The 12,374-nt window shown below is 45.6% G+C and overlaps 1 protein-coding gene across 1 annotated transcript in view; it reads right to left on the minus strand.

Moving 5' to 3' along the window:
• LOC147896409 (CBS domain-containing protein CBSX1, chloroplastic-like) overlaps positions 1 to 12,374 on the minus strand; it is a 51,909-nt gene that overhangs the window by 17,471 nt on the left and 22,064 nt on the right. The window contains exon 4 of the mRNA XM_087382529.1: positions 3,727 to 3,775. Coding sequence (XP_087238655.1) covers positions 3,727 to 3,775 — 49 coding nt within the window. The remainder of the gene's footprint in view (positions 1 to 3,726; positions 3,776 to 12,374) is intronic.

Genomic DNA, 12,374 nt, shown 5'->3' on the forward strand with positions numbered 1-12,374 from the left:
CATTTCTCACTTTGAGCACACTCTTGAGATCCTTCGTCTTGGCACTACCACGTTTCATGATATGGTGGCCCTTATTGAGAAGGATTGTCACAATAAGGAAGCCGCTCTTGCCTCTCCTACTGATCATATGAGCCTTTGCTTCCACAAGCAAACGGAAGACACATTGATGCCCATTGCTTCAAGAAGAAAGCACAGGAACAAGAGAAGCATCATGCCAATCTTTTGGCTAAAGACGAAGCTGAACTTGAAGAGCCCACGGAGGAGATATATGCAGCTACAGCAGAGGTTCATGGCCTCTCTCAGCGAGCACTAGGGCAGGAAGGATTCATGAGGCCCTAGAGTCATCTAGATGACTGGCAAAGAGTGGGGCAGACACATGATATGCACACATATCTACATGGCTTGCCAGGCACGATATCTAGATGGACCAGCTTTCCCCCTTTCAGTACAGCATGGATGCACCTCCTGAGTTGATCCTGCGAGATGACATACAATCGTATCCTACGAGGGTACGGTTAGACCTCCTCTAGCTTCAAACATCCCAGACTTTGGGGGGGGGCCAAGAGCTTCCCACCAAGACCCAGCTTTATCGCGACCATTTCCTGAGAGTATCAAAGGAGGGATTCATTATCAGACCCCAATATCTCGAGGATAGAGGAGTATCTCATGCACCGAGGATTGGCATTGGTCAAATGCGGGTTTCATCCCATCAGCTGAGGATTGAGGCAGGGAGAGCAACGGGTATACCTAGAGAGCATTTGGTCTGCACGCTATGTACGCTAGGGGCGGTTGAGACAAAGGAGCATTTTCTTTGTGTTTGCCCAACCTACTACAAGATTACCCTGTATTATCATCGTCGTTCGAGTCAAGGGCGAGCCAATTGCCACGTGTTTTCTTCCAGCCCCTATATTGGAAAGCAAAATATAACATTTGGCGGGAGATGTGGTACTTGACAACCACATTGTCCTTACATACATGGCATTGAAACAGATCACCCTTTTGTTCACCTGACCTACTTCCTCAATTCACCCAAGCAATTCCTCAAGGGCATTCTAATGTAGGCACTTGCATGACCACATGGTTTTTCTTTTGTGCATCTGGATACTCTAAAAACAAGAAGCAAAAATGTGCAGAGGCATAAACCAAGACAACCTTACCCATTTAGAGCCAAATGTAAACTTCATTGCCATGCTCACATCCTTTGTAATCTTTTCCTTGTATGATTGCACTACTTTGTCACAATTGATCCATTTCCATGAGCACGTTTTATCAGGCTTTATCTAATGGAGATGCGGCGACCCAGGGAGGCGCTTCTACAACAGATCAGAGAGCAGGAGGGGATGGTCGAACCACTAAAGGACATAGAGGGTGACCGGGCACAGCGGTACGTCACAGACGTCTATACATTTGAGTCAACCCCCTGACATAGTGGAGTGGAGGAAGAGGAGCTAGCCGATATGAGAGCAGTCTGGATGAGCAGCCGGCAGAGTACCACTGAGAGACAGGCGCAGAGGCCACATGTGCGACAGAGAGCCCCTAGAGTACACTCTATTGAGGTCCGACCTATCACACCTTTCCTCAAGGGAGACCGACAGAGACGAGGGGTCCCTCTAGACATAGCCCAGAGAGTTGAGAGAGCGAGGAGACCGCGCCCCAACCGCAGCGCAAGACAACTTGACAGACACAAATACGAGATATTTTCGCAGCCCACCAGAGAGCCATCACTATACCAGGCTTCGATTTCGTCCCAGCACCTGGGTAGATTGATTGGTATGATTATGATAATAGTTATGATTCTGTTAGCATAGACTAGTACTCAGCAAGGGTCCTAGCATACCCTTTGCTTCAGCCCACTGAGGCTTGTATGAGTTCGCTTTTCTGTGCACTTTGTCCAATAGGCCTGCGAGGTCTCCCGTGGATGTTACTCTCTCTCTCTCTCTCTCTCTCTCTCTCTCTCTCTCTCCCCCCCTCCTTGCAGCCTACATTCTCTCTCTTCCCCAATCCTCACCCCTTCTCTCGTCGCCTAGCCTCTCCCTCCCGTCTCCCTCGCCGACGCTCAACCTCCCTGTCCGTATCTCCATACAACCCAACCTCCCCGTCCGCACCTCCATACAGTCGCTCAACCTCCCTACAGTCACTCAACCTCTCCTTCCTTACCTCCGTACAACCAACCGTTCATTCTCTCTGTACAACCCGTACCGTACAACCCGTCCGTACAGTACAACCCGTCGGTACCTTCGTCATACCTCGTTCCATACTACAGCCGTCCATACCTAGCCCTAGCCCTAGACCTAGTCCTAGTGCTCCCTAACCCTGAGTTGGGCTAAACCGCCAACCCAACCCGAGAGTTAGGTTAAGCTAGGGGGTTCAACACACAACCAGTTATGGACCGTCCTACCCTCTCGTCCAAGTCCCCCTCAACTCCTTCAACATCCATCAGGACTCGATACTCTACAGTTGCAGCCATGACACCCTCTCCATATGCACGGAATTAACAACGAGAAGGCTCAAAACAACCCATCCTCAGGCAACAGCATCAGATTTTTTATCTGCAACAGGCAGTGAGAGAGCTACGATTGGAGCTGGCAGAAGTAAAGGCCCGACTTCACATTCTGGAAGGGCCTGGTAAGCAGGCAGTAATTGATGAGGCTGTAAAATCTTTTAAGGATTCCCCCCCTACTCCGCAACTAGTCTCTACAGTCAAAGATCTTGTTCACACTGAAGTACAAACTGCTAAGAAAGGAAGTGATCGTGGAAGTGGACCAGCAAGTAAGTCTGATATTCAAGCAGAGATTAAAGAACACGAAGCTAGATGTGATAATGCGCTGAAGATTAGAATAGGGGGACTCCGAAGATTCGTACAAAGAGGAGGACACAGTGTGTGAAATATTGACAAAGATCAAAGCAAGCTTGCCGAACATTGAATGGGTGAATGATGATGAGCAGGATGATGACGACTCCAGGCGAACTTCTATTTCGCACTATAGAGGTCATGCAATCCTTACTCTGAATTCAAAAGATATGCGGCTCAAGCTTCTTCAACAATCTTACAAGTTGAAGGGCACCAAAGTATGGATAGCAGAGGAGCTTACACAAGCTCAACTCAAGATTAAGGCAATAGAATTAGCTAAAGTAAGGGCGGCCAGAAAAGATGGAAATGGGCAGTTTACCGTGAAGGCGTAGCACTAATCAAAGAGTTTAAATCAAAACCAAAAGACTCTCAGTCTTAAACTAATGTATGGCTGTTTACTTTTCCAGATTATCATGTAGGTACTCTAAATAATATGGGTTGCTTTTTGCACTCCATGGGAGCTGCCATGTGCCCTCCCTAAAGCAGATGTACTATAGGGTTTCTTGCTGTCCCATAGACCTTTTGGTCTCCAGTGGACGTTAATAGACTTTCTTCCTTTTCTCTCTCTCTCTCTCCCTCTCTCTCTCTCTCTCGTCTTTCTTAGGCTTTCTTTCATTCTCCAGGTAAAACGCAAGAAAAAACAATTTCTTATTCGAAATGCAGAACTTCTTGAACATCCTATATATCACAGTGATTCATTTTGATAGATTTACAAGTTCAAACAGTGCTTAAGGCTGATTAGTAATTGATAACCCTCCTTACTCATTTTCTTTTATAAATACATCAAAAAATAATGAAGAACAGCAACCGTGAATTTTACACCAATATACAAAAATAATTGAATGTTTTTTTATTTAGCTTTGGAAAGCCCATACCTGAAATAGAGTCAAGTGCGAGCAAATCATAGTCTGAAACTACTCCAACCTATACAAACCAAACCAATGTAAGATTAGACTTCAAACAAAACTTGAAAAAAAATTCTCATGAAATGCCTAACTCTCTCTCTCTCTCTCTCTCTCTCTCTCTCTCTCTCTATTGGCTGAGAAAGTGCATGTCGACAAAACACTGGCTGAGATTCGGAAACAAGGTGGGCAGATACAAGAGAAGAAGGCCAAGAAAGAAGAATGGGAAAAGGAGAGAGGAGAATGGGAAAATGAGCAGACCAAGCTACAAGACCAAGTACACACATTGGGGACTGACCCACAACAAATGAAAGGCAAGCAAATATCATCAGATGGAGGCAGCAAAGTTATGGATGAGCTCAAAGCAGAAAATGCAGCCCTAAAGAAAGCGATGGAGGCCATGCATACTACCATGAATGGTAAGCATGCTGAGTTTGCACAACAGCTCAACAAGGGGAAAGAAGTGATGCTTGAATGGACAGAAGAAGTTAAAAACGAATCAGCAGCTCCCAAAAAAGAGTTCATTTCTGAGACACTAGAGGAAGAGAAAAGACGGGCCGGTAAAGCAATGAATGTCCTAGTTAGAGGTTTCACAGTGGGAGATACCCCAATGGCAGATGCTCAAGCCCTATTTGCCAAGCTGGGAGTCAACCTTACATGTGAGGCAGCTTGGAGGGTAGGGAAGACGGAGATACCAACAAGACCATCAGTGCTGAAACTCCGAACTGCAATCGATAGGTCCAACCTCATGAGCATGCGAGTATCCCTGAAGGGGACCAAAATCTACTTGGATGATGACCTCCCCCTTCTACAGTAGGAGCACAGAAGGGAAGGCATGACACGGGTAATGGCAGCAAGGGAAGCAGGGAAATGGGCTGCCTACAGGAATGGCAAAGTGATTATTCGAGAAAGAGCCGATAGAGGTGATAAGGGAGAAGGGGAGAAGGAAGAGGGGGAACTGTGATGGTGTCAGAGTCGGGAGGGGAGTGCACAAAACAAACTATGGCTTTATGGAACTGTAATGGTACCCTTTGGTCCGACCCAGGTGGCTTCTCGGAGACATACACAGGCAGAGACATCATCTTCTACACTGAGACACATGAGAGCCCAGAGAGAGGGCTGCCCACGGTGATAGGGTACATTTGGGAGTCTGTTCATAGGAGAGAAATGAGGAGAGAGAGTGGAGTACGAGGCTCTGGAGGTGTAGCTGTCCTTTTCAAAACACACTTGAGACCACTCATATCTGTAGTACGGAGAGAGGAACATGCACGTCGCATGTGGATACGAGTGCAGCTACTAGATGCCCCACCAATCTTCATTGTAGTATGCTATTTCCCTCCACACACGTCATCATATGCCCATGATGTCACTACAGAGAGGCACAATCCTTATGAGACGATACATGATGATATCATAGAGTTCTCCAAACAGGGAGACACCCTCCTTCGGGAAATTTCAATGCAAGGACGAGGGATAAGCAAGTGGGCTTACTTGACTTCACATATGAGAGAGAACCACATGATGCCAAAGTTAGATGCATCAGAACTTGGGATTCGGAGACTTTCTGCAGATACTTCACATGTGACGGCATACGGGCGACACTTGCTTGTGTCCACGACCTCATCATCTACAATGGCCATCATCTATGGGATTCACATGCTTCCCACATGGAGGCGGGACCAGCACAGTGGACTACCTACTAGGCCCATTGGCTTTTTTCTCACAGATACATGACCTCACCATACCCCCCCCCCCACTTGGAGCTGACCACTCATATCTGGCCTTCAATGTTCTCGCTACTACACCAGGCGCAGGGAGAGTTCCTACCGCTACTCGGACCCAAACCCACTTTGACCGTGCCCTTGATCCAGTGTATGCGTGTCACTTAGCCAGAGATCTTCCGGCCTCAGCCACCCTTGTCACAGTGATACAGGATGCTGCCACCAGATCCTTTCCTACGACCCGATCTTCACAAGTACGAGATGGGAAGATGCCTCAAAAACGCTGGTTTGATGACGAATGTAGAGAGATGCGAGGCCACCTCACACAGGAGCGAGCCTTGGGTTAGTTGACGTCACGTGAGGCACACAAGATCTTTCAGCGGTTGACATGCTGGAGACGAGCCTTTCTCACACATAGGATGTGGCACTTATGCATGCTCCTTATATGATGTCGTGAGGCAGACACATGCAAACATGTCCCCTATGCCCAGGCCCACTACCTGTCGTCTATTCACTATGCAGAATGTGCGGGCTCCACTTCGTCGACTCCACAACTGGAAAGCACAGGATCACGAAGACCATCGAACAGAGCACTTCGCACATGGGCAGGAGGTCCTAGCACCGATCCTTGCACATATGTTTAACCTTGCAGTTCGTCACGGCTTCCTACTAGCCTGGAGCACCACTACTATCGTACCGATACACAACGCAAGAGACCTCATGGACACTGGGAACTATCGTACCCTCATGATTGGCCACACATTGGCCAAGATCTATGGCTCGGTACTAGAGAGAGAGATCAGCAGTCATACATAGGCACGAGGGCAGCAAGCACTAGGGTAGGCACGATTCAAAAGGCATCACTCTACTTTAAACCACATCTTCACTCTGAGGACTATCATTGAGGAGGCGAGATCCAGACATCAGAGAGTCTATACATGCTTCGTAGACTTTCGAAAAGCCTTCGACACTGTTCGATGATCCCACATGATCGCGAGACTACAGGAGATGCAGATCCCAGAGATGTTGATTTGGAGTGTGATGAGCTTATATGAGTCAATCAGAGGCGCGGTCAGTGCCCCAAGCGGTCTATCAGATTGGGTCGAGAGCCCCATTGGGGTATAGTGATCTTTCTAGCCAACACATGAAATTCGATGTTTAGAATATTCAAACCTCCATGCATTCTTGGAGAGCAAAGCAGGTCCATTTTGAGCAACCTCAAAGCTTTTTTATGAAGCTTAATTTTCCAAAAAATCTCCATGGCTTGAGACATAAAAGAAGAGAGATCTCGAGATGACGAATGTAATAAAGGCAGGTAAAACTGGACATAAGCTAAAACAATTGACTGGACAATTCGAAGCCGGACATGCAAAGGCCAAGTGGAGATCTTCCAATATTCTAATTTGTCCTAAATTTTGTTGAATACCCAAGACATTTGTTGCTTATTTCTGATTTTCCAGCCAATTGGATAACCCAAATGTCTTACTATGTCACACACACACACACACACACACACACAGAGCAGGGCTGCCTTCTCTCGCCGACTCTCTTTGGACTCTACATTGATGAGATCGCATCTTTCATAGATCGCCTAGGTGGCGAGGGCTCATTATTAGGGGATCCACTCATACAGATATTGTTATATGCTGATGATATAGTCCTTATATCCTCTTCAGCAGAGGGGCTGCATAGAGATCTGGAGGCATTAGACGTGTTTTGCAAAGAGAGAGATCTGGCGGTCAACCTTGGGAAAACTAAGGTTATGATCTTCAACACCTCACGAGCAATGACTGACCGGCTTACTTTCACCTATCGTGGTGAACCAGTGGAGATAGTGCGGTCATACACATATTTGGGAGCAGTCTTACTTTCACCTATCGTGGTGAACCAGTGGAGATAGTGCGGTCACACACATATTTGGGAGCAGTCTTCACAGGACCCATCGTCACGATGAAACATGCAGCCCAGGCACGACTCACACGAGGGCGTAGTGCTTTGGCTAGACTAGAGCGGCAGTGTTTCCAAGCGCACTTCCACGATCCACCGATGAAGGGCTGGCTTTTCGACACACTAGTGCGGCCGACTGTCATGTATGCAACACCTTTCTGTGGGTGAGATCTTCCGAGGACAAATTGGAGGAGCTTCGAGCGGCTACAGGTGACGATGGGATCCAAGATGATCCGATGTAAGCCCTCAGTTCAACATGAGATAATACAGGCAAAGTTCGCCATGACAGCTCTCAAGGTTGATGCCATCTTTCAGACAGTGACTTTCATCCACAGAGTGTAGGACTTACCCCATTGGAGACTTCCGAGGTTTGCCCTAGAGTAATCCAAACAACTCGCAGAGAGCGGGACAGACACATGGTATGCACGCATATCTACATGGCTTGCTGGGCACGATACCCAGATGGACAGGCTTCCCCCCTTTTAGTACAGCATGTATGCAACTCCTAAGTCGATCCTGCGAGATGAGATAAACCATATCATACGATTAGACCTCCTCTAGCTTCACACATCTCGGACGGGGGGGGGACCAGGAGCTTCCCACCAAGACCTAGTTTTATCGCGACCACTTCCTGAGAGTATCAAAGGAGGGATTCATAATCAGACCTCAGTATCTCGAGCATAGAGGAGTATCTCATGCACTGAGGATTGCCATTGGTTAGATGCAAGTTTCATCCCATCAACTGAGGATTGAGGCAGGGAGAGCAACGGGTATACCTAAAGAGCAGCGGGTCTGCACGCTATGTACATTGGGGGCAGTTGAGATAGAGGAGCATTTTCTTTGTGTTTGCCCAACCTACTACGAGATTCGTGACGCTACCACTGTCTCTACCTAGAGGGGAGTGGCTTTGGTCCTTTGTCACGACTAATCCATTTCATTGACCAGCTCTGTATCGGGCTTTATCTGATGGAGATGCGACGACACAGGGAGACGTTTCTACGACAAATCAGAGAGCAATAGGGGATGGTCAGACCACTACACGACATAGAGGGTGACCAAGCATAGCGGCACGTCACAGACTTCTATACATTCGAGTCAGCCCCCGGACATAGTGGACTAGAGGAAGAGGAGCTAGCCAATAGGAGAGCAGTCTGGATGTGCAGCCGACACAATACCACCGAGAGAGGGGTGCAGAGGCCACATGTGCGACAGAGAGCCCCCAGAGTACACTCTATTGAGGTCCGACCTATCCCAACTTTCCTCAGGGGAGACCGACAAAGACGAGGGGTCACTCTAGACATAGCCATGAGAGTCCAGAGAGCGACGAGACCACGTCTCCCACCACAAAGCGAGACAACTCAAAAGACACAGATAAGAGACATTTTTACAGCCCACCAGAGAGCCATCACTGTACCAGGCTTCAGTTTCGTCCCAGCGCCTGGATAGATATATGTATATATATATGTATACATAATATATACATAATATATATATATATATATATGTACATATACATACATACACATACATATATATATATATGTACATATACATACATACACATACATATATATATATATATGTACATATACATACATACATATATACATATATATATATATATATATATATGTACATATACATACATACATATATACATATATATACATACATACATATATGTACATATACATACATATATATACATACATACATATATATACATACATACATATATATACATACATACATATATATATATATATATATATATATATATATATATATATATATATATATATATATATATATATAAGTCAGATAAGGCACTTAAATGCATTTTTGTTGGATATAGTGCACAAAGCAAACGCTATCGTCTTTACAATCATGCTTCACGCAAGATTTTTATTAGTAGAGAGGTTATATTCTCTGAAAATTCAGCACATACACATGCTGAATTTAAGATTCCAGCTTCTTCAGATGATGTTTTTTAGGGGATGCTTCCTATAGCATTTGGTTCCCCAGCTGAGGTTCATGCTGAAAATCAGAATTTACAGCAACCTCCTCCTAATCCACATGCCCCGATTCAGCCACAGGTTGATTTTGTACCTCCACAAGGTGTGGATAAATTTGTACGGCAAGAGATTCAAGAGATACACGCAGCCAAAACAGTCCCGAATTGGTTGCTACAGACTCTCAGGGAGAGTAGGCTTCAGGCCCCATTGCTTGGCAAGACTCGTAGTGCAGTAAGGCACGCAGGGGGGGCTCTTTCAGTTGAGACAGCTTATGCAGGGACTCTTCTTGATGAAGAGAAACCTGACTCTTTTGAAGAAGCAAAGAATAATGTGCATTGGATGCATGCTATGCATAATGAATTAGAGTCCATAGAGAAAAATCAGACTTGGGATGTTGTGGATTTGCCACCAGGTAAGCATGCCATTGGTACCAAGTGGGTTTTCAAGGCAAAAAGGAAGCCAGATAGATCCATTGACAAGTACATGTTAGAAAAAGAGAGAGCTGGAGAGCTGAACATTGTGCTTACAATAGATGAAGTGACTGAATACAAGAAAAGGGAAAGGCCTTATCCTTCACTAACTGTAGTTAGTGAACTAACTGTGGTTAGGGGGAACAACCTCTAAAGAGGAAAAAGTGCCCCTAACCTACTTATTACATTACATTGGTCATTGCTAGAATATAATAATAATTCTAACACCCCCCCTGTAGTGCCAATGTCATATACAAGGAAATGATCAATCACCAAAAGGAGATAAGTTCAAGGTACTGCGAAATGCCTCAAACTTTTCACGTAGAAGTGCTTTGGTCAAGATGTCTGCAACATTGTCATGTGTTGACACATAGATCATACTGATCTCTCCTGCATGCAACTTCTCTCTAACATAGTGATAGTAAACCTCAATGTGCTTCGTGCGAGCATGAAACACAGGAATCTTTGCCACTAGTGAGAATGGGAGAAGGACCTCCAATGAAAGATGAAGATCAGCAAACAAACGACGTAGCCAAACACATTCAACTGTCGCTATGAAAGTTGCCCTGTACTCAGCTTCACATGAGAAGGTAGCCACTAGAGACTGTTTCTTGCTCAACCAAGAAATGCAAGCATGTCCTAGAAAGAAACAATTCCCACTGGTGGATTGCCTAATCATAATCTGAGTCACTATAAGCATGCATCTGTAAGTCCCCCCCCCTGGGAAACATCAAGCCAAAAGACTTTGTATCTTGCAAGTAACGGAAGATGCGTTTTACAGCCTGCCAATGCATAATCTTTGGGCTGTGCATATACCTGCTTACCTGAAACTGAATATCAAATCGTGTATTGCAGAGATAGATGAGACATCCAACAGCCTAACTATAGAGTGTGACATCAATTGATTCACCCGTATCATGCATTATAAGCTTCAGCCCTGGCTCCATGGGAGTCGACCTAGGCTTGCAATCATGCATGTTGAATCTGTCCAAGAGTTTTTGAACATACTTGGACTGAGATAAACTGAATCCCCAAAAAGAAATGTAACAAGCCCAAGTCTGACATATCAAATGTAGCTTTCAATTGGGCTTTGAAATCTGCAATTACTTCCTCATTTGATCCGGTGAGCAGCATGTCATCTACATAAAGAATAATGACCAAAATATCCCCCCCATCCTTCTTGATGTAGAGGGTGCTCTCAGTTGGACTATTGTGCAGCCCCTTGCTAGTTATAAAGGCATCAATTTTGGCATACCATGCACGTGGGGCTTGTTTCAGCCCATACAAAGACTTATTCAGCTTGCATACTTGATGTGCATTTCCTGAAATCTCAAAACCTGGAGGTTGTTTGACATAAACCTCTTCCAACAAGTCTCCGTTAAGGAAAGCTGTTCTAATGTCCAACTGATGAACATTCCATTCAAAATTTGCAGCCATTGCTATGACTGACCTGATGGTGGTCATCCTGGATGTAGGAGCAAAAGTCTCCTCATAATCTATGCCCTTTTTCCGAGCATATCCTTTTGCAACCAGCCTTGCCTTGTACCAATCAATGGACCCATCTGGCTTTCTTTTGACTTTGAAAACCCACTGTGTACCTATGGCATTCTTACCTGATGGCAAATCCACAACATCCCAAGTCTGATTTTTATGAATGGACTGCAACTCATCGTGCATGGCATTCATCCGATGCAAAATGTCTCAGGCTCCTCCTCATCAAGAAGAGTACCTGCATAAGCTGATTCAACTGAAAGAGCCCCCCCCATGTGCCTTACTGCACTACGAGCCCTGCCAGGCAATGGAGCTTCAAGCTTACTCTCCCTAAGAGTCTGAAGCAACCAATGCGGGACTGTTTTGGCTGCATGTATCTCTTGAATTTCTTGCCTAACAACTTCATCCACACCCTGAGAATATAGCTGGGGGCTGAATCTGTACATGTGGATCTGGCGGCACATTATCCTTTGCTTCTTCAAATGTCTCAGGCTCCTCCTCATCAAGAAGAGTACCTGCATAAGCTGATTCAACTGAAAGAGCCCCCCCCATGTGCCTTACTGCACTACGAGCCCTGCCAGGCAATGGAGCTTCAAGCTTACTCTCCCTGAGTTTGAAGCAACCAATGCGGGACTGTTTTGGCTGCATGTATCTCTTGAATTTCTTGCCCGACAACTTCATCCACACCCTGAGAATGTACTAATTCAGCTGGGGGCTGAATCTGTACATGTGGATCTGGCGGAGGTTGCTCTAAATTCTTAGTATCAACAGGGGAACCAAATGCTATAGGATCGTAAACCATACCGTGTGGTACCTGTTTCCGTACAGTGTCTTGTAATTGTTCCGTACTGCTATCGTACAACTTCCGTACAACGTACCTACAGTGAACTTGTTCCGTACACAGTATTTGCTTCGTATCTATTTCGTACAATTGTACATTGAATTCCGCACGGTGCCCCGTATTGTTCCGTACATCA

This window comes from Dipteris shenzhenensis, chromosome 12 (assembly GCF_047967505.1).
Source record: "Dipteris shenzhenensis isolate YYH24624 ecotype China chromosome 12, Dip_SZ_1.0, whole genome shotgun sequence".
In the NCBI taxonomy this organism is placed as follows: Eukaryota; Viridiplantae; Streptophyta; class Polypodiopsida; order Gleicheniales; family Dipteridaceae; genus Dipteris; species Dipteris shenzhenensis.